At 42.4% G+C, this 23,375-nt stretch overlaps 1 protein-coding gene across 1 annotated transcript in view; it reads right to left on the bottom strand.

Annotated features, from left to right (window-relative positions):
• Nucleotides 1–23,375, bottom strand: part of scaper (S-phase cyclin A-associated protein in the ER) — a 58,351-nt gene that overhangs the window by 25,198 nt on the left and 9,778 nt on the right. The window contains exons 8-22 of the mRNA XM_041939503.1: nt 23,032–23,342; nt 22,164–22,514; nt 20,558–20,725; nt 20,372–20,438; nt 20,158–20,275; nt 19,686–19,797; nt 19,088–19,228; nt 18,714–18,869; nt 18,474–18,616; nt 18,247–18,328; nt 18,000–18,152; nt 15,611–15,718; nt 11,302–11,438; nt 6,469–6,534; nt 6,171–6,297 (exon numbers count right to left, since the gene is read on the bottom strand). Coding sequence (XP_041795437.1) covers nt 6,171–6,297; nt 6,469–6,534; nt 11,302–11,438; nt 15,611–15,718; nt 18,000–18,152; nt 18,247–18,328; nt 18,474–18,616; nt 18,714–18,869; nt 19,088–19,228; nt 19,686–19,797; nt 20,158–20,275; nt 20,372–20,438; nt 20,558–20,725; nt 22,164–22,514; nt 23,032–23,342 — 2,240 coding nt within the window. The remainder of the gene's footprint in view (nt 1–6,170; nt 6,298–6,468; nt 6,535–11,301; nt 11,439–15,610; nt 15,719–17,999; nt 18,153–18,246; nt 18,329–18,473; nt 18,617–18,713; nt 18,870–19,087; nt 19,229–19,685; nt 19,798–20,157; nt 20,276–20,371; nt 20,439–20,557; nt 20,726–22,163; nt 22,515–23,031; nt 23,343–23,375) is intronic.

Genomic DNA, 23,375 nt, shown 5'->3' with positions numbered 1-23,375 from the left:
GTGGATATTGGTTAAAATGACTTTATGAGTATAAACATGGTAGTGTTAAATTATTCACAATAATTTCCTGTAAACAGTACTTGATAAGGGTATAAAGGATTTTTCACTATTTATTCCTTTCAAGTTAAGTCCAGTGGTTGCTGTCATTTTAAAGTTATCTTATTTCCCCCACTTCACTTACAATACAGTACATAGGATTTATGAACACGTGTAAATAGTTAGGTCCTGCCCTCCTCTGATGATAGAGTAATTGGCAGTAGGTCAGATGCTGTTGCTACAGTGTCTTATAAATCAACAAGTACAAAGCCGGGAGCGAGCGCTGACTATCAGGCATGTTTGTGCCTGGGTCGACAGGGAGGAAGGGAGCTGGAGGGGAGCCGCTGATGGAGGGCCTTCTTCACACAACTACAGAAGGCAGTGTTACACTGCAGGTCACTCCTCCACCTAATGAGGTTACAGGCTCCTCAGTGCTGTGACAGCACTAAAATCCAGCCACTTCACAGCGCTTTTGTTCCGCAGATGGGAAGTTGCCAACAAGCCCGAACACATTGAGAGAGAAGCGCTTTACCAAATTACAGATAAGCTCTTCATCTGTCATTCATGCCCGGTGCTGATGTAACTGCTCTTCGATTCCGGTGTAAGACACACGCATAAAGACGCACTGAGCAGTCATTTATGGTCGTGGACAAAAACATTAACAAACATGCCAAAGACCCTTTTGCCTTCAACATAATGAAAATGGCTCAAAGACAGTTTCAAACATCTAAGCAATGTTTGTAAAAATACTTATTAGAACTTCCTTTCTGTACGTTGCCAGCAGTTTCCATGCCTAATCAATTGGGTCTCAGTCACTGAGCTTGGCTTAACCCCTCTCTTAACCCTCCCATCAACACACCTACCTAAAAGCTCCGAGGCTAAATGAGAGAAGGCAGCTCTTTCATAGCAGCTTATCAAATGGTATTAAAGAGGGTAACTGGGACCTGCCCAGTCCTGGCTGTCTCCTGTGAAAGCAGACAAGAGTTTCTTGGCTAGTCAGAGCCTTGTCTGCTCTGCTGACAGATTTATCTGTTGTGATGATGGAACAATACGAGTGAAGAGGATTAAGTTCAAACTACCTGACATACTATCTTTAGGTGGTCTATGCATGCAAAGGTCCACAGAAAACAAAGAAGGCACCGAGTATTTCTGTGACGCACATTTCACCAAACATAATGTTTAAAGTAAAGGTTTGCTTTGCATGATTCCAGCTCTGAGATCTGTGACTGTTGGTCTTTGTGCAAAGCAGCTAACTTTCGAATGGCAAATGGCTTCTAATGATGATATATCCTCTCTACAAACCTAACCACGCAGGGCAACAGAAATCATGTTTGTATGTAATTGCAGCGACAGTGTATGTACACAGTGAGCTGAATTTGCATACAGACTGGATGAAAACAATGTTGTCACCCAGTGTTCTTAAAGGGATACGCCAACATTTTTGGGAATGCACTTGTTTGCAGTCAAAGTTAGATCAAAAGATTAGTTACCAGTTTCCTCTTTATGCCTTCAGGCTTGCTTAACTCAAACAGTGCAAGGTTTGCACACTCACAGTTAAGAACAAAATCAAAGATGACTCTTGGATGCATAGATGGCTTGTTTGTCAACTGACAAGATGGACTACATAAGAAATACAGGATTGGAGTTTGTTAGAGAGCATATTTTTCAAGCCACGTCAGCAGCATGCCTCTATGGATGATGCTGCTGGTTGGTCAGTCCTCCACTTTGGTCAATTTTGTACAGACATTCATGAGCCACAGATCATGACTCCTACTGACTTAACTTTTTCTCCAGTGCCACCTTGACTGTGAGATTTGGGGACGAGTGAAATCTCTCGACTGCTATTTGATGGATTGCCATGAAATGTGGTGGACACTCATGAACACCTCAAGATGAATTGTAACAAATCTAATGCTCACTTTACTTTTCTTATAGTGACATCAGATCAAGATCATTATTTGTCCAATTCAGTGCTTTATGACATACCTACCTTCATTAAAAACCTCCAAATGTAACAACATTCCCATCAGCCTCAGCTGTACTTAGTGAACTGTAATCCTGCATTTAACAAGCATGCTGACATACAAACCTAAGACTGTGAATGCCATTATACATGCTATACATGAGCATGTTAGCATCATAATTATAAGCATGTTGGCTTGCTGACATTAAGGCCCCACTGTGCCTGCAGAGCTGCTAATGTGGCTGAAGGCCCCTCGTCTTGTTTCACTTTTTGAGGGTCACTGCACAAATTTGACATGTCAGTCAACTGACTAGTCACACGGAGTAATACTTAGTCCTTGAAAACAGGTGTATGATGTCTCCTATGGTCTGAGGAAAAAATACTCAATTAACATATTGAATTGGTATGTTAATGTAGACAACTCGTTAACCCTTGCTCTAATTCTTATGCTAAGAGAGGCTAAACTTTTCACAATTCCACGACTGTGGGAGGCCAAACAATCATGTTTTCTAAAGTGTAGGAGCCCTTAAGTTTCAATCTCTGTGTCTGGTCACACATCGGCAGAAGGTACAACAAAAAAACACAGTAACAAGATGAGCAACTAATTTCCCCTTAAAAAGAAAGGAAAAAAAAAGAGCCACCAATAAGGGCCAAGCCACAAGACACAAGTGAGAAGGATGGCTCTTGAATAATACAACAGGGGGAATCTTATCCAATTATTTTCCAGGGTGACCATTGTTACCCCAGCTGATGGGAAGGCCGAAGCAGCTGGCAATTCCTGCGACACTGTCCGCAGACCAGCAGACCAGCCAGATTGCACTTTGTAGTCTCCTCCTACCAGACACTTTAATTAAAGCGGAGAGGAGGGCACAGCCTCAGTCGTCCTGCCCTACCAACAGATGGACAACAACTGGCAGAGTTCATTAAGAACTGGCTTCAACTTTGATCCATACCTTCAAGACATAAATTGTCTCCTTCACAAATAAAACCTAACAATGACAAAGACGAGTATGACAGATCACCCTCTCCTTGCATGGATTTCATCATTACACAGCCTTACAGAAAAGCTTTAGAGCGGTAAACAAATCTCTGTGGGCCGAGTCGATTGCAAACCACAACAAGGCTGCTGGAGTAAACATTCTAAGGTCGAGTATAAACTTGTGTGTTTACGAGACATAATGGCATATGATTTAGTAGACGATGTGAGTGTGGGGCGAATATGGAAATGGATAACTCTACAAACTGTGTTTATTCTATAAAATGAAACAAGATTAATCAAAGGCCAGTGTGGTGCAAAATCAAACCTGCCACAGAAACCACAGACAGCCTAGTTGTAACTAATACACAAAGAATTTTAGAACCATTTCACTCCCTATTGGTCTTGTGGCGAGGAAACAAAAATGAGGTTGCTTGGGAAAAAATAACAGCTTAGAATGAGAAAAAAACAATACCATTAGAGCTGAAAGTCAGATGATTTCCATTTTTAATTAATGTAAAAACTATTTTTCAATTAAACATCTGATTAGTCGACAACTAACGGTAGGCTCCAAGTAAAAACATTCAGGTCTTGGATAAAAATTGCTTAAAATGGCTGAATATAACAGGAAATGTGATAACTTATCATAATTTTATCAACAAAACATTTTAGTATATATTCTGTCAATATATATTACTAATTTGACCAATATCTCATATAAAAATGTCTAAAATAATGACAAATGCCCATTACAGTGGCGAAAGGAATGTCTTCATACCATACCATACCATACCATAAGTACTGTCAAAAATCTACATTTTTAAAATATATGTAGTTGCGAGAAGCATGGAAATCAAACAAAAATCTACATTTTACAAATGTTTGATGTGAGTCACTTGATGAAGGACTTCAGTGATGAATCATTTATGAAAATTGCCAAATTGATCAGCTATGCACAGAATTTTAAAACTGACTAAAACGAAGTATTTCACAGACAAAAGAGGATTACGATATTGACAGATAGTGACAACAATAGCTTTTGTAACTTTCTACATTTTCTTTAGTCTGAGTAAAGTACAACACTGGAACATTTTAATTCAAGAGACTGAACAGAACAGCATGCGCCTCATTTTGGCAAAGGTCTGACACTACTGATCTGGGCTGTATCTGTCAGTCTGCTGGAGGCCCAAGCAAGACATTTTATTACCCTGCCACTCTTCCCCCCTGCCAATGAATGTCCCCAGATACTCCCACTCCCACCAGCCCCACTGGTTGGCTCAACCAGACAGCATTGAAAATGTAGTCTTTGGTCCTCAGTGCACCATGCGTCTGACAGCGCCTTACCTGTCACACATGTTGCCCTTTTTTAGACACGCTTTAACTGAAAGCAGTGGTAAACACTTTAGGCAATGTTTAAACACAAGTGCTTAATAATAAGGCAAGTGTGTACCAAAAAGAAAAGGAACAGCACATTGGGAAAATAACTTCTCACCGGAAAGTAAGGGGAAAAAAAAATAAAAAAATCAGGTTTGACACAAAATAAACCATTAGAGGCCACAGAGGGAGAACCACAGTGGGGTCAGAGACTAGACATAGCCTAGAAAACAAGGGAGGAGTGAGGGGGGTGGGACCCAAACAGCAGTGCAGGAGAGGGAGTGTCGAATGTTGTCTAAGGAATTAGCAGAGAAAGTGGAGACTGAATCAGATAGGGGGGAGAAAAACAAATCTCTAGGTGAGTCAATGACATGAGAGATGCTTGTTAGGTCAAATAATCTAAACGGTCCCGACTTGATGTGACTCAGGGGCCAGACAGCCATGCTGACGGAGACTCTATTTATTTGACTTTGTCCAGGGATTAGAGAGGGAAGAGCTCCCCAGGCTGCCTCGTTGGCCAATCACATTGCCCCACTCAGCTTTGGGTGAATGTTTCTATAAGAAGCTGGTGAAGCAGAACTTGACAAAACAGTTTAAAAATGTGCTTTTAAACTGAGATTAAAGACAAAGAAAAGCACCCAGACAGAGCCTTGATCTGTCTCCTTGCTAGCAACACCGCTGTTGAATGGAGCACATCTCCAGTGGCCCACTGACCTCTGACCTCCCACTGGGACTATGCAGCGCTGAGGGGAGGAGCCCTCATGTAGTGACAGCTTGTGAGCTACTCACATCACACTGGTCTCCTCCTCTCTCCTTACAGGACGCTGCGCCACCCACCGCAGCCACCTCTTTCTTTGCGTCCCTGGGGAAATTCAATAATAGCCTCTCCAGCCGTCCTCCTCGTCACTGATGGGACACCATAATCTCTCTATCCTCACGCCCAGAGGCATGCACAGTGCGATGTTACGATGGCTCGAACCACAAGTTGGCAGGAAATTTATGCCTCATTACAGGAAGTGGGCTGTATATTCTCCTCCTCATAAACATGGTGGCATGTGTTTTAATTCCTCCTCAAATTGATGTGAGTTTTACTGTAAAAAAAAAACGTCATGCAACAAAACCTCTGGGACAGATGTTTCAAATCCACTATAGTTATAAATGTCTGCCATTATATCAGATAAGGATATATATTCATACAGCTGTAAAGAAGTGTAAGAAAAAAGCAAAATCTCTGAAAAACGTCATATTTGGTTGGCTTTGTTCAATAAAGCCTCGTGCATCAATGGCATTTCATCTGGAAATCCAATTTACTATTGTCTAAACCAGTGACATCTGAGTCGAGCAAACCGCACAGACACGAGACAATGCTTGCTCTCGTGCTAGGAAGCTCCTCTATTGGTACCATGTGCACAATGAAAACACAGTTAATCTGGTCTTCGTTAGCCAATAACCAAAGGCAAGTTGGTTTGGGGTAAGTGATACTCTACATTGGAGGGTGAGACACAGGGAGACGCAGCCAAACACAACTCATCACTGTGGAGACATGCCAAAGGGCTGGTACGAGCCATGCAGTGCTGCAGACTCTTCAGACAAGCCTACAAAGCAGGACGTTCCCTGCAGACCAGGCCATAATGCACCAAAGAGGTTGGCCCCAATGTCTGCAACTTGAAACTACTGCAACAGACATTGACATTAAAAATAGTATGGATATAGGTGTATAATATACTACCAATACATTAACATAATAATCTCTCCACCTTGAAAAGATGTGTATATTCAATCACATTGTCTGCTGTGTCTATGTGATCCATCTGTTGTTACCTGTTTCTCTAAGATGCGAGAGATCTCTCCCAGAGTTCTGTCCAGACCAGACACTTTGTTGTTGGCCCACTGGCCGCTGTCTTGTCCCTGCAGCTGCTTCAGCAGGTCCTTCACCAGGCGCTGCAACCTGAACATGCAGGAGCTCTAAGTTAGTACAAATCTGTTTACAAACACCAATTCTTCATCCATGTTAGCTGCAGCCAGGCGCCAAAGTTTTCATATCATTAGAATAAAACATTAAAAATGAAGGAAAACTATGAAACCTCAAAATTATGAAAAAAAAGAGGAAAACACTCACTTGGCCTTGTATGGGGAGTCAGGGACCTGTGTCTTCGCCTCCATTGATGTCTCATATTCCTTTGCCCTGCAGAGGGAGAAGTCGGAAAGTGTCTTTGAATCCAAGAAAAAAAAAAAACAGTTTGGCCTGTCAGTAAAGAACACAGCAGATGAAAGTGTGAAGAGAGAGGGGAAAAAGTTCAAGCTGCGTTTGTTTATTTGGCCCGTCAGCCATTCAATAACATGGCCTAAAATAATCAGACACCGGCTCTGAGGGGACGGGTGTTTTGCTGCCATCGGCTATTATAATGAAGACTTGACTTCTTGCTTTAAATCTGCCTCCCATTTTTAACAAGGGAGGCTAAAGTTCTTCACTTCACTCATTGTCAAATAAACAGTTAATGGGGGTTACAGGCAATGCAGCCAGTGTTTTGAATGTGTGACCTCCTGAAAGGTCATGGTCATTAGGGGACTGGTGGCATTACTGCAGCAGCCAGACTCTGAGTGTGTGGTTGTGTATGTGTGTGTATGTGTGTGAGAAACTGGGTGGGATTCTGCCAATCAGGCATTCCTAGACATGATAAGCAACTATTGATCAGAGTCAGATAGAGCGCCTTCCGGTTAGCCATCACTACACTGATGGGATCAAACACTTCCTGGAAGACAACAGGTGGATTTGTCCCAGCAGGCTGGACACGGACCAACCAAAGTCCTCTTTTCACAATCTCTTATATTCAAGGGCAGTCATCTAACAGCAACAGACAACTCGCATCACAGCTAGACCAGGACACTGAGATAGCACAAACCCGTAAGTGCCCGCCCAGGACAGATATTCTTGCATTCAGAAAGATAGTCGTGTTATTAACAATTTGTTGTTCCATGGTTTACTTATTATCTGTATCCATGCAGCTGTTACAAAACTCTTGTAAGGACAATAATTATATAAAAAATGCAGCCTTGTCTTGAATACCTACTGTATTTTAAATTCATATTAAGATAAAACCTAAACAAGCAGGCTACAAGATCAGCCATGCTATCAAAAGGAAGAGGAAAAATGTACACTCTCTCTCTGCATTAGATACCAATAGTAATGGACCAAGTTGTGAGCAGGAAGAATACATGTTTGTGGCACTCTTAAGTATTAATTGAAGATATAGCCATTTGTCCATGTCGTGTGAGTAGGATAAATGAGTAGCGCAGACTTGCTTTCAGAAGGGCCTAAGCTACATTCGCCCCACTTGCAATTCATGATATTACAATATTAATCTCCAATCTCTCTAACCAGACTGAACAGGCAACAATTGCAGAGCAATTCATAACTGTCAGAAGCAGCCGGTGTGAAATGGGCATTAAGCATAAAAATCAGTGATCAGCAGTAAGAGAGAAAGTGCAATTCTACAATGCAAGATTATAAACAGGTCATAACACAACAGACCTCAATTCCTTATACTCCTATTTCTTAGACACACTTGTCTCCAGTGCCGCACACATTCAAACCATGAATACAGTGTGCACAACACAGACGTAGAAAAGGAAGCCAGGCATCAGTTCAATGGCAATAAAGACGATTAGAACCTACAGACACCTAAAAATAGACTAATACTTCAATAACTCAGTGCACTTAAAACCCATTTGCTTGTATGTGCATTGTTAAGAACGGAGGTTCATTTATGAGCGGGACATTTTCCCCTTAATCTAAGGCAGCAGACTGGCTAAAATGAGTTAGGGCCATGCTTCCCACCTCATACTGTATTATACTCCAAACAGGAGTGTCTTTGTATACACAACACCAAATGAGACAGACAGACTGAAACACACACACGCACATTCACACACGCACGTCACTCTGTTCCCTCCTGTGCAAACCACAAGGAACCAGCTACAGGCAAGCAGCTCATATCTGAGTGTAAGTGGAGACTTAGGTTCCAAGTTCAGAACTCATCCTGACACTAACTGACAGCCTACTTACATAAAATTTTAACAGCATATTTTCCTTCCCAAAACACTTATTAGAGAAGGTTAGCCAAGCCGCAAAAAAAAGGGAAAAATAACATGTGGGTTAAAATGTGTGTGCACTGCTTTATGACAGGACAGGGCTGCATGTTGGCCTGGTGAAAAGTCTAGCGAGAACCACTCACGTTTTACGGACACCATACGGTGTTCCAATAAAACGGTTCATTTCCACCCGGTGGTGAAGCGGCTCACCTTTATGTTTACTGGGGCTCTGTGTTATTTATGACCTCTGAAAGCCTGCTGCCTTTGAGTGCTAGTCTCCGCAGGGCTGGTGCACGAGTGACGGTGAACAGAGACAGATCATGTTGTCACTTTCTCGGTACCGCTGAGCCTCACAAAGCCAAAAACAGCAGCACTGAGAATAAAGCACTGTTGCAGAGTGGGGCGTGGGTTTCAGGCTGTGGCTCCTCTTTTGAATAAGCACTTTCTCCTGAAAAGTATAATAACTATGAATTCTCTTTTTGAAACCTAACTCAGGGTCAAAGCCGAAGGTCAATTATGATAAGAGGTTGGAGGTTCTATTAGGATCATTAAGTCTGCCTACGCTCACAGAAGGACATTGACCTCAGTGACACAAAGGAAGAAACGTTCTCCACCATCGCTGGACTTAAATTGGCTTAAATCTTTTGTGAGAGTGCTACTAAAGTCTGAAAGATGTTCACAAGAGGTCATAAGGACCGGGCGCCTCACCGACTCTGCTCCTCTTACCAATTTGTCTTTCTAATTGTGCCAAACAATGCAATTAACAGAATAAAAATTATTGATTGCAGGTGAACAGAAACTGGCTTTCTGCAAATGATATACACAATTAATGTTTTAGAGGAGTCTTGTCCAAAAAACCTCATACATTTATTTTTAATCATAATCCCAATAAAGATAAACAGCAGACTCTTTGCAATAATTCAGTTAGTGTTGCCAAGTTGTTTCATAATTATAATCCCAAGTTGGGATTCCCAACCAAGATTTTGACGATTTCATAACGAACATGACTTTATAAAATCATAAATGCCATAATTTAAACCCATTTCTAAATCTTTCAAATACACTTAATTTTTTTGAAAATTGCAGAAAACTCTGCATCTTGGAGAGGCTGTAGCTGGGATTTTAAAAAGCTGTTTGCTTTCTCTGCACCTTTGGAGAAGGAGATATTAAAGTCAGACTGATCTCAGGGAAAGAAAAAAAGCCATAATTTTCAAACAATTTAGTGTCCCTCTATGCATTCATTGCATCCTAACAACCGCTATTCACACAAACAAATACTATAATTTTTAAGAAAACGTTCATAGGTGAGCTGGAGAAACTGAAATAGAGGAAAACATCTACTAAAATACTGTTGGGGGCCTGTTAGAGGTTCTTTACGTGGAGGCGGAAGAGGAAGGATTAGATAGAGGAACACTGATCCTTGTGTTAATGAATATATTGACCCAGTGTACAGCATACACTGTACTTATACTGTATAACTTGAGAATTCCAAATTATATATGAGTGGATCATTGTATAAATTAGATTACTTTTGTTCAACCTTCGAGGCCACATTATCAACACACCCTCCATTATATTGTAAATGGTAAATGGGCTACACTTATACTGCACTTTTCAATCTGAAGGGCTCTCATTCACCCACACACTCACATAAGGCGCTGGCCTGGATATTGGGGGCAATATGGGGTACAGTGCCTCGCTCAAGGACATTTAAGCATGTGGACAAAAAGGGCAAGGGATCGAACCACTGACCCTGTGATTCCTCTATGACCTGCTCTACTTCTTGAGCCACAGCACCATCATAAAGTCGGCATTGTTCTGTGTATGTAAGGCTTCTGTTTATGTGAAGGTGCTGTTGCAGTGGTGTGCAGGAGAAGCTCTGTCTCCCTGCCTTTCACCAGAACAAAATCGCTGTTTCATGTTGTTCCCATAGACTATAATAAACAAGAAATAATGTTCATGGCTATTTTATTTTATTGCACTGGATAACACACTTTGGCACAAATTGGCATGCCAAAGTGGGTGTTGAGTTTTCATCACTGCCAAATAGAGCTGGAGCCAATTAGATACCTGTGACTACTGCAGAGTTGCTTGACCCGGGAATGAATGCTGGCGGTACTCTTTCCCACTGAAGACAAAAGCTCGATGTTGGTGGGTTTTTTGTCTAGTGTGAAAGGGGTTATATTTTTGTTTTTATTCCTCAGCCACTGACTGAGAGTGATAAAAGCCATACCTGCTTGGAGCTTGGATCTATAAATGTCATCCTGCTTGGAGTGGAATATGTCCAGTAATCTGCATGAATAACATCTTACAGTAAGTATTGTCAACACCGCACGTCTTTCACCCTCCCTGTTATGATAGCCAGTTAAACTGATTGAGCTCAGGTCCAGCTTCTGACACACAGCAGCTCTGCCTCCTATTTGTTGATTACTATTGATTTTCTTTGATACTTCATTTAAAAATCAATAACTCAGAAGAAGAAAAATAGGCATGGCTCATACATACTTTAACATACATCCTGTACACTGAGGAGGGCTTAAGATTTGGCAATGCCATGGCAGCAATTTGGAGGAAAGCTCTTTACAGGTGAAAGCCGCGGCCCTGCAGATCGATTTGCCGTTTTGCTGCCCAATCACAGAAAGTGGTCGTAAATTAAGCTCATCAGTGTTACCTTGTGGACAGCCAGGATGCACATAACATCTGCTTTCCATCTCCTTGTCACTCATAAAAAAGTCCTGGCACAGTTTGTCCTCTGTGCCTGTGAGAGGATGGAGAGGGAGAAAGAAAGAGAGACAGAGAGAGAGACAGAGAGAGAGAGAGAAAGGGGCAGACAGACAGAGAGAGAAAATGGATGTATTACCTGGAGTTCATCCTGGCGCGGAGCTTCTTTGCCTTCTTCCGTGCCTTCTGTCTCTCTTCTCCATCCTTCATGCTCTCGGAGGACACAGAGCTGTCCGTCACAATATCCACAATGTATTTCTTCAAGGAAAGATGCTCCTAGAGAAGACAAAAATCAATATACAACAGACATTGCTGGCAATGTTTTGAACTATTACCTTTAGCAAGCTTCTAGAATAACTATAGAAGAATAACTTGTGTCTTTTTTGGTGGCAAAACAAACCAACAAATCAGCTGTGGAAAGTAAATAAGCATTTTTACTCAAGTGTTGTACCAATCCCTTCCCATTCCTGTAAAATTAGCCTAAAAAGGCCTGTTCAAGGCATACCCAAAGTCAACTGAAAGCTGTTCTTGAACCATTTGGAGTACATGCATGGTGATGGTCTCTTTTGCAAGGTAACACCCTGATTTTCTTCCCCAGCAGTCAGAATCACTGTAAGTGCTACTGGCTTTGAGTAATAGAAGTTTAAACACTCTGAAGTTCAAGGTTTTTATTTCCGCTTTAATATTTTTTACAAATAGATCCCTACAGATGACTATATCTGGGCCGTATTAGCTGGAAAACACAATGGGACCACAGCATGAAGCCTTACCCTTGTCAAAGTTCAATAAAAATGTAACACTACCACAAAAAATGAATATCTTACATATTTTTCTAATGGTATGTTTAGGCGTTTTTCAAAACAAGGCTATTTAATATATTTATCTTGATAAATATCTATTTATATTCAGAGAATCTATATTCATTTTTGACACTTTAAGTATATTCTGCTGATAATACTTTTGAACTTTTACTGAAGTAAAACTCGAAATACAGAAATAATGGAGTATTGTTACAATCGGGTATTGTTAGTTAAGGATCTGAATACTTTTTCCACCACTGATACAACTACTGTATTATTAATACAAATGGTGTCCATTGTACACTATTATCCATAAAGAAGTATTGTCTTCTTTTCAGTGAGAATTTACATTGAAACAACAATTTTAGGCAAAATTAGGATGGAAATAGAACAGCAAATATAGTCCTTGTTAAATGCCTCTACGTAGAAGATATACACTTAAGATGTTGCACTGAGTATACTGTGTGACATGTAGATCTACGGGTCTCAGTAACACCATTGTGTCCTGTAATTACCACCCACCACCCGCCTATGGACATGCTAAAAGGCTGGAGGTGTTGCCTCCTGTCTGGCCCTGTCAGATGATTCTGATATTTCCACCAGGAGACAAGGGAATGTAACCCAATTTGAACAACATGATGCATGTGCAAGAAACCAATTACCCAATTATGCTGTCATCTAGCACCCAAGAGGATAGGATGGCCTCGCAGATAAAGGGTTTCCATTCAGCAGTCGAGCTAACCTGTGTGTGGGATGCCATACCCTTTGGTCATAAATGTTGTCAGTGCACCTGCTGCCTGAATAGAGGTTTTCACTTGGGGTCGTTGGAAAACCAGGTGTCCTTAGGTGGACTAAAGTGTGCAAGAGTGAATTGGTACCACTAAACTACTAACTGAATACAAAGGTTTCTTCACCATTTTGAATTTATGGCCCTTGAAAACTGTTTTCTAAAGCACAGTCTTACCATAAGTAAGAACAGTTTTGTTATTTTAGGCAACATATTTTCTTTGTGTTTTGTTTTGTCCATGCTTATTTTTAGTGGTTTTCAAGTGGGAGGGATGATGTCACATTTCTGTGCACCAAATCAAGATCTCGCAATATTTCTGTTATCTGTTATCAGACTAACATGGTCCTAATGATGCAAATTTGCTGAGGTTTTGGGTTAATCTCTTAATAACAATATGCAACAATCTTTTTTTGAAGTTGATTGTTGCAAATTTAGCGATGAATATTCAATATCATAGAAAAATATGTACATTTTCAGGCAACATTTTCAGGGGCTTTAATGTTAAAATAGTTAAGTTACAAAGATGGTTGAGATTAAGAATAATTTGAGTGTTTTTCGACAGCCTAAAAGTAACAAGAGTAAAACAGGAGAAAGGAGATGATGATAACTTTGGAAATGAAAAGGGCACTGCCAGTGAGAACTACATTTCCAAGGGAGGATACGTGTGTCTGTATTTTTATGTGCACACCTCTGCCCTCTACTCCGTGAGACTACAGGTTAGTCAAGACTCATGACCGTAGCTGTCCCTCACTTGGGGAGGCAGCTGTTCAGTAATCTCTCTGAGAGGCTATCCAGTGCACTCGGCACTCACTTAATGGAATCGTTTCAGTAACGTATCCAAAACATCTTTGCAAAATCACACTGGTAATATAAAAGGGTACCTGAAATATTAAGCTGTCAAATAGAGTATAATGCTGACGCACAGACAATGATCCTTTGGCAAATAAATATATAATGATTGCATCCCATTTCCTGTTGCTAGGAGGTTAGTCTGAATAGAAGTTGTGTAGACGGTGAGTGTTTGAGACAACAAGACTTGATGACAGACAGGTGTCTACCACTGAACCATTGTAACAAAGCAGCAAAGACGCTGGCCTAAGGGCACTGCTACTGCACAATGTCAGATTGCGAGGAATACGATACCCCCTAAATATCTCTCCCTTTCCCCGACTCAAACAGACCTACAACAGATCTAAAAGCCGGCTAACACAAGTACAGATCCTATGGAATATGTTCATCCACTGCCTCTTTTGTCCCATACAAAGGACTGAGAGGTAGGCTTTACATTTGGTGTGAAACAAACAGCTGTATTTCATGTTGGCTACTAGGTAAGATATGATACACTGGATATAGTTACCGTCACTACAGTGGTTTACATGACATTTTTGAAGTGAACGGCATCCTATCAGTGACATTTAAGGAGGGAACAAGTAACAGACAAAAAGAACCCCCAGAAAACCATTCAATGGATCTCTCAACAGCAGCTTCACTGCTATAACTAGACGAGAGATCGTGTCATGTAACAGCACAGGGAGGGAGAGGCTCGCCTCAGCTGGCAGTCTGTATGTTTCATCGTGGTTCTCAATTTGTGGCTATCAGTGCAGCTTTAACTAGAAGACCTTTAGGACTATTCAGTGCCAGCTCTGATACCCTCTGCAGCCTGGTGATCCCTCTACTGGCTGTGCTTGCCAAGAATTGAGCTGCTGTGTCTAAAGGTGAGTAATAAATCAAGTCAGAAGCCATTGATATTGGCTATTATAGCTGCATCATATTAAACCAGGACAGATGGTGAAAAAAGGAGCGATTGCAATCTCAAGCTCTCTGCTTGTACGTCATCCCTACCCTGTTGATAATCATTGTATTTTCAATGTAATTTGCAAGTCTTTCAGAATGAGAGAAAATGACTAAATATAAGGGGAAAGGGCATTCGCCGCCCGCTTCTGCTGAAAAACTATGGAGTGACCTCTGCACAGTTGAATCAACCATCTTCATTTTAATTAAAAATCTTTCATTGCAGGAAGAGTTATGAAGCCACAGTCTGGAAAACTGTTGCCAGTGGTATGAATTAAATAGTGGACACCAAAATGAGCTTTTATATAAATAACAGAATAGATTTAGCCAGATGCAGAATAGGACATGGATGAATTGGAGCTTAGTAACAAACTTTGACTGATTAGTACCGACAAAAAGACAATATGCAAGGTGGGAAAACTATAAAGCCTCAACATGATGGTTATTTGTTAAACTATATACATATTGCAAAATGTATATAAAGTATTGCTCATATATGAACTACATTCCTGCAAAGCTTCTCTCCATTGCTTGTATTGTTTATCATACTGTCAAACTTAAAGAATGATCTGCATTTGGACAGGAAATGATTTAGAGGAAAGGGGAGTGGTATCAATTATTTCCCACTGAAAAAAAGCTTTGAATGAAGGAGCTGCTGGGGCCAAAGGTGCCGCGTATAGCACCAACAGTTGTCAGCTTCACAATGAGCACTGCTGAAAAGCCAATCTCATATTGCAGCCTGAGAGGTTACCTTGCATTAACGAGCTGCTTCCCATGGAAAGGCGTTCCATGACAAAAACAGCCTGGAGACAAGGGGGTGATGTCACCCCTCCACTGAAGCACTGAGCCCTAACTGTGTACATTTCAAGGCCCATTTGTAATCTCACAAAGCCAGCAGCAGAGCCGTGGCAGTATATACAGGGACACATAAACAATAATAATGACCATGTCATAAAACGTAACCACGGTGTCGCTTTGTCTTTTTACATGACACAAGGAGCAGTAGGGCACTTTTCTTTGACAGGATTAGTGGCTGTTTGTTCCTGGCAGTGTGTGTGGGAGATACGCACCACTTCTTCATCAGAGAGCTCCCGTCCCTGGATGCTGCTACTGTCTCGCACGGTCTGTTGGTGCCTCTTGCCCTTGGTGTGGCTGAACAGGTGCACCTCTGAGGTGATCTACAAACACAAACATATTGGTCAGAGGTCACTGCTGCAGACACAATGGAGACAGAGGCAGGAAAGGGTCAACAGAGCCCCCTTGGGACCCTGGTGAAATTGTATACTGCATGGGCTTGTCAATGGGACATGACCTGCCTCTACTAAACTCAGTTTCAAGCAAGTACTAAGAATAGTTGTATTTCATTGCATTACCTTTTTGTAATGACAGTTTTGAGCTTACAGAAAGAGTGCAGCTGGATGAATGAATTAACACAATAACTCCTCTAAGGTTTTAATACTTCAAGGTACAACGTATAAGAATTTGGCCACCTCTCGAATGTTGCTCCAAACAAATAGGAGGCAGGAGGTTTATTCATTAGACTAAAAAAAAAAAAAAAAAAGCTAAGAGCACTTGTGAAATGTAGCAAACTCACATATATCTCTCAGCTGAAACTAGAGGGGGACTATTTATCAGACTATTGCATCTTGAGGTACAAAGTGGTATTACAAGACAGGATGGGCTGGGGCTGACAATGTTAGTTCATGTTTTCAAATGTTTTCAACTAAAATTCTGACTATATGTTACACATTGTACCTTTAAGGTGCAGTATGGAAAAATTGCCAAAACTATTGGGCAGCATATCATTAGACTAACTGCAGCTGCCTGATAGCTATTTAGCTCAGTTAGCCATCTAGCTAGGAGTAAGCGCTGCCTGTTCTGGGAGTTCGGAGCACTGGGGGAGTGTGTTGATGTTTACATCACAAGCACAGGAGCTTTTGACCACTGGGTGGAAAGGTTTTCAGGCCCAGGGCAGGGGGAGCCAGCGGAAGTGGTGCTGGAACAGGCAACACAGCCACAGCTGGGTGAGCAGGCAATGGAAGCGGGCTCAGCAGCCTCCCAGTGAACACAGCCGCAGTGGGACTGAACACAGCCTCCGAGACACACAGAGGCCAGTTTAATGACAGGAATCACAGTACCAAGGTGAAAGCTCAAATCAGGACTTTGACTGCGGGGACGATGAAGATAAGGCGGTTTCAGGTGGAGACAGGAGAGGCGTGAAGCAGGAGCGGCAGGAGAGGGAGGCCATGCATCAGTCAGCACCCACCTCCATAGGCCTGAGTGGGGGTTGCGAAGGGGTCAACTCCAGGTTTCCAGGAGCCAAACCTGGCAAGAAAACCACCTCTGTGCTGCTGGACTTTGCTGGATGTTACAGTGACTCACTATCACCTCTTGAGGTACAAAGTGGTATTATTGGGCAGGACTGGCTAGCTGGTTAGCGCAGATGTCTTTGACACAACAAAAATTATTAACAGAATGTAAAGAAATACCATTTAAGTTCATTTTGGAATGTTTTAAACTATTTTTTTTTTTACACATTGTTCCTCCAACACAGAAAAGTTGATTATTTTTTAGATTATATATTGTCTCTGTTAGATTTATATATATTATTAACAAAATGTTTTAAATATGCATGCATTTGCTTGCCCAACAATGCAATTCAGTCAGGTAATACCAAATGCAAGTTGGGGACAGCTGTGGACTTATAGATGCCTGTCATAGATGTAAATGCAGGTCTGAGAAATGGCCAAAACAAGAGGCAGGTGTCCTAGAAGCAACACTGTTCCCATCTCTGGAAACAAGCCCATTTAGAATGGTTTGCGTTTAATGTCATTAAATTAAGTGCTTGCTCCTGACCAATCCATGATCTCTGGTGTCAGATGCTGGCCAAGGTCATCCAGCATTTTAACAAGATTCCCTCTTTCACCCCCTGACCCTCCTCTTTATCTGATGCTGGTTTGAAGGCTCAAGGTGTCCCCCCCTTGTTGCCATGGTAGCCGGTCCGTCAGAGATAAATGTGTCTGCTTGGGGATTTGTTGCCTGACACTTGAAAAACAATAATCATGCCCAGTCATAAATCTCTGTTTAAGAGCCCATGTTTAATCAATGCAGTTAAATCCTCATTTAAATGTGCCCTCTTCCAAAAATCCTCTGAATCACCTTCCGATCTGAATGTTTATGAACATGAAGCATGCCAAATAACGCAGAAAAGTTGCCCACAGCTGTTCTGCTGCAGCATTTGTGTCTTTTGTGACCATGTGTACAAAAGACACAAACTAATTCAGGAGAGGAAAATAAGTAATTGAAAGGCTGGAGAACAATTCAAGCCCTTTTGAAAGTAATAAAAACTTTACAGCATCCCATCTCTCTACAACAGAGGTCATGGAAGTTGTACTGTTAGATTCAACATAGTGTATGTAAGTCAGGGACACCAGCGGACATCAATGAACCTGTACATACCACAACGCCGCACAGAGAGCACTGCTTCTTGCGCTCATACGGGGTCAGTTTGGGGGCGTAGTCTGTGTTAGCATGTCGACCACTGCTGAGCTCAGCAGCCTTCTCTTTCCTCTGCTCGATTTGCTCCATATGCCTTCGGCTGCTCTCATCATGCTATGGAAGAACCAGAAACCAGGGGTCACATGGGAAACCGGGAATTCCTGTATGGTGTCCCATGGAGACGCAAGGTGGCACGGTATAAACTTACCTTCATCTGAATCTTCTTCTGCAGCTCCTCCATGGCCTCCTGCTGAGCAGCGCTGAGAGCAGCGAGACGCTCCTCTCGGTCTCTTCAGACAGGACATACAAAAGCAGTGTGAAACAACTGTAAAACAACTGTCTCCCTTCATCAAAGTATCAGGTGGAATCAAAGGAGAATTGCTGCAGCCATCTGTGTATACATACTGCATTTTAATACTATTTGGGTCTACATACCTGGCCCTTTCCCGTGCAGCATCTTCTCTAGCCTTCTCTTTTTCCTGCCTCTGCTGTTCTATACGAGCCTCCTGCTCCTTCCTCCGCATCAGCAGCTCCTCCACCCGTGCCTGCCGCTCTGCCTCCAGGACCCGTTTACGCTCCTGCAGTAGGACAGTAATAGAGATTAAAGACGCACCTAAATGTGAAAATTATAGCTATAAGGATAAAATGTGAATGGAGCATTGGTTTTTGTTGCACCTGCACAGCCTCATCTCTGGCCTGTTTCTCTTCCTGTCTCCTCTGTCTGTCCTCCTGCAGCTCGTTAAGGCGTTGCTCATACTCGTTTAACTTGGCCAGGGCATCATGCCTCTTGTTCTGGGCTTCCAAAGTATTTATGAATGCGATTTCATTCACCTGGACAGACACATACACGCATGAATGAGGCTATAAATAAACAGGGCACAAAATGTGTACATAAACATATATACACATTTTTTCCATCGATAGTGTGTTCATGAATGTAATTTACACTTGAAGTGAAAAAAGCACGACTGCAAATGTCCCCCTTAATTCAGACCATTCCTCAGCTGTCACATGCATACAGTCAATGCTTTTCTAGATCCCCTCTCTACCTTGGCCTCTTCTTCTTGGGCCTTCTTCACAATTGCCTGGAGCTGCAGCTCTCGCTTAAACTCTGCATGCAACAGCTTTTCCTCCATCATCCTCCGACGCTGCTCCAACAACTCCTCCTTCCATTTCCTCACCTCCTTCTCCTGCAGAGTGTGAAGAGTGACAGGAGCGGGTGAAAAAGTAAAAAAAAAAAAAAAAAAGCAAATAACATACAGACATTCTCCAAGACAACGCAGACAATGAATTCTTAATCTATCAGTTACTTCCCTTCCAGTGTGTCCACCTGGGGATTAATGCGAATACACACCACTTCATGTATTTATGTGGTTAATCCTGATTTATTCTAGGACTCACTCATCTTGCCATGGTCTGGGAACAAAAACAAACTTCATGAAAGGCTGTTGATTTTGGCCAGGGGTCTCTCTCACGACTGTCTGCGGCCAGCTGGCCTGGATGCAACTGGAGGGGGTTATAATATTTAATGATTGTATCAGGCAGTGTGCTGACAAAACCTCTCGTTATGAGCCAGGCTGGGCTTAGCTTGCGCGGAGTTTCTTTAGGGGGCTTTCCGTCAACATTGTGGCTTTACCGCTCACTCACCCTTTCCAAGAGCTTCTGCAGTTTGAGCGTCTTTTCTTCACGGAGTTTGTCCCTCAGCTGCTGTGCCTTCAGCTGTTTCTCCTCATGTTTCTTCTTTGACTCCGCAATGGTTCTGTCAAAAACATGGAAACAAATCACTCATCTCTTTCTGTTTCCCCCTTATCAACAATGCCCCAAGCAGTTATATACTCTGATAGCCACTAAGGCCTGTTTTGATGTTCTAGGTGGCAACCTAAAAAGAAAGAGGTCAGACTTTGTGAGTGGGCTGGTGACTCTCAGGCTGCTGGGTTAAATCCTCGTCAAAATGAGGTGAGGGGATTGCAAACGAGTAGACTGAAGTGTTCAAGAACAAGTAGAGAAACTGACTGCACTATGAGAACAGTGCCTATGTGTGTTTGAAATAAACAAAGCAGGCAGTTGAAAAAGGGCTTATGTGCTCAACTAACCACGACACAAAGAAAATGTTTTGCACCTTTTGCGCGATGGTGAGGACAGTTTCTCGTGCATGTGGATCCCATGTCCCGGAGGCCGAGCGGGTTCCTCTTCTACCATGTCTCCCCATGAGGTACTCTGTCGCCATGGCTCACGAGCTACAAGAAAGACAAGCAAGGAAAATAAATAGACTTCAGTATAATGTTTGCTATTACAAAGAATGAGAGTTTTCATTTAGATATTGATGTCCATACCGTCATAATCTGCCAGCATGTCACTCCAATCCATATTGACTCCACAACCTCCATTGCCAATGGCAGCCTGTGTTAAAGATGTGGGGGTTTTTTTTGTTTTTTTACACACACAACAAACAGTGAGGTAAAAAACAAACTTGCCATAGAACAAATGGTACCAGTATAAATGAGCATGATGAATCTTACAGAGAAGTCATTTTCATTGTCAGTTTCCAGGTCGTTGTTTTCCGCCTGAATCTCTCTGGTCAGCTGCTCTTCCTCAGCGATGGCACTGGCAATCGCCTCCTCATTGGCCTTCTCCAGTCGGTCAGCAAGTTCCTCTTTCTTGGCCAGGACCTCTGCCATGGACTGGGGCTGAACACATGGCAGCATAGATACCACTTCACACACGCAGCATTTCACACTTCATAAATGTTGAGTTCATGCAAACAAGCACTGAGGGACCAGAAAAACAGAAACTCATTTTTTGTACTATAATTGGCCTTTTTCATGAATGTCATTATAATGTTTCGCACTAGAAAACAATGCAGGTATGAATAGTAGAATTAATTATGGCTGAATTCCATTTAGCCGTTTCAGTTTCAGGGTCCTGGTATTGTGCATGCAGGCTCATTTCCACTGATTACCAGGACACTTGAACAGAACTCAGCCATCGTTATATATATATTTGTGAAACTTCTTTTTAAATCATTGGTTACATTATGTCAGAGGTGCTTCAAATACCTTTGCTCCTTCTTATGTCAACTATGTTGACAACATATTTGAAAACAGAGAATTGTAGTAAATAATTCTAAATGAACAAAAGTACTCAATATGAAGCACATGTAATAATAGATGTCAGCCTCTGTGGGGTTGGCCTGATTTGTACTTGGGTGCACAATCCAAAGACCGAAGGGAACACCATATCAACCGAATCACAGTTTGTACCACACAATCATTACATGAATCACAGGTGAGGAGGCATTCAAGAGTCATGCAGGTCACATTTACTGTGAGGATGAAGAGATGGTGGAAGGAGGCAACTGATGGCTTTACTACAGTCAACAGTTTACTTAAACCTTTTAAGTATTTTTGCAGTTTATGTATTTTCATGACATGGCAATAAGACAATGACTCGGTTTACTCCAGCGCAGAAAGTCTTTCACATGGGGCATGTATGGGAAGGTTAAAAAGTTCTAAATCTTAAGAACACAAGTATCGTCTGGACGAGGTCAAAGACTAGACTGGTGTTAAAGTTGAGGCCAAACAGCCTTCACTGCAAATTTGAGTGGAAGTTTTTTCCACATGTTTTCATTCACCACCTGCCAAAATCTGACAGTATCCCACTTAGAGGTGTAGTCATCCTTGATTAAGTGTATGGAGCTCTGTGTGTACACACTCCATGATGCTTAATAATAGTGACAACACCTGATGTGGGCAGACAATGTTTGCATAAAATCTGACGCTGGGGTGAATACAAATTGGAAACTCAGTAAAGGTTCTGCAGCATTTTTTTTTTTTTGCACAGACTTTTAAAAGTGGCCAAAAACAGCTATAAAAGTTGAGAAATTTGTTTTGGGCAACACCCTAGGAGCACTTGCTCGAGTACAAAAGTCATCTACTCACAGCTATTCTTCACAGTGAACGGTGCTATAACAACACTGCACAGAGCTATGCAGTCTTGCCTGCACATTTGGTCTGGAGGTTTCTTAAGATTGACTTTGTTTAGGCGGTGAAGGACCCTTAGGGATCGCTGCCCACCCCCCAACCCCCGCCCTTCCCTCCCTCTGCTCCTCCATCTCTCAGCACTCACAGTAGAAAGCTCTGTGGGGTCCAGCACACTCTCCAGTTTCACCGCTGCCATGGGAGTCTCAGCCTGTCCTGGAGCAGATGTGGCCATGCCCTGCGACGCGCCCCCCTCAGCCCCACTGTCCCCCAAGGCCAACAGTGCACTGAGCCCATCCGTCTGGGGAAGGTCTGGGGATGCGGAGCGGGCCAGAGCAGGGCCTGGGACTGATAGGGTAATGTCTGTTGGTGGGACAGTGGCTGGGGATGGGGTGGGCTCTGGGGCTTGGGATGCGGTAAGAGCGTCAATGGGGGGAGGCGCGTCTTCACAGGGTGCGTCGACACACTGCCCTGAGTCTTGTACACTCTCTGCTGGGGGCTGCACCAACAGTCACACACAAAAACACGCAAACCAAATTTAAAGACATGCATAATTCAAGCAATTCATGGGAGCAATTCAAAAAATAAAATAAAACCAGTCAATACTCAACACATACAGTAGCTAAAAACACAAAACATGCAGGAAAGCTGGTACCGACATGCCCTAAACATCCAATTATGACAAACACAAGCTGACAGATTGGAAATACTTAACTGTATTTCAAAATCTAAATGATGGCTATAACACACTCTTACCAAGTGTGTCTTGAGGCATCTATAGTATTTATTTCATGGGAATGAAAAAAGGGTTTTCTGCCTCTGAAATGTCAGTGTACAATCAATCGCCATAAAGTTGATATGCCTGTCTGGACAGTCTGTCTATGAATACCATGGAGCCCAAAACAAAAACAAATGTGGTTGATACAATGATCTAGTGTTACTCTGCTCCTCGTGAATAATTGATATCCAGGGACAGCTCGGGGAGAAAGACGTCACAAGGTACTGAACCTCAGTACCTCCATCATGTGCCCATTCTCTGGATGTCCAACCTTCTCCAAGGGATCAGGCTCGGCAGGGACTTGCTGCTCAGTGTCCATACTGGTCACGTCCTGGTCCGGGGGACACTGAGGACAGAGTTGCTGTTGTTGCTGTTGTTGTTGTTGTTGTTGTTCCTGAGGCGGCCGATGTGACTGGTCACACTTGGCGCTGTTCTGTGTTGGGGTGACACTTGCAATGACAGGACTGACCTTGGCAACTATTGCAGCAGAGCGAGGTTTGGCAGTACGTCCTCGCTGGACAGTCTCCCAGCCCTCAGCATCCTTTTTACCTGGAGAGCATATGAGGTACTGTGTCAATCAAG

Source organism: Chelmon rostratus, chromosome 6 (genome assembly GCF_017976325.1).
Source record: "Chelmon rostratus isolate fCheRos1 chromosome 6, fCheRos1.pri, whole genome shotgun sequence".
Lineage (NCBI taxonomy): Eukaryota > Metazoa > Chordata > Actinopteri > Chaetodontiformes > Chaetodontidae > Chelmon > Chelmon rostratus.
The sequence above is the reverse complement of the archived record's forward strand: the minus strand, read 5'-3'. Positions and strand labels throughout refer to the sequence as shown.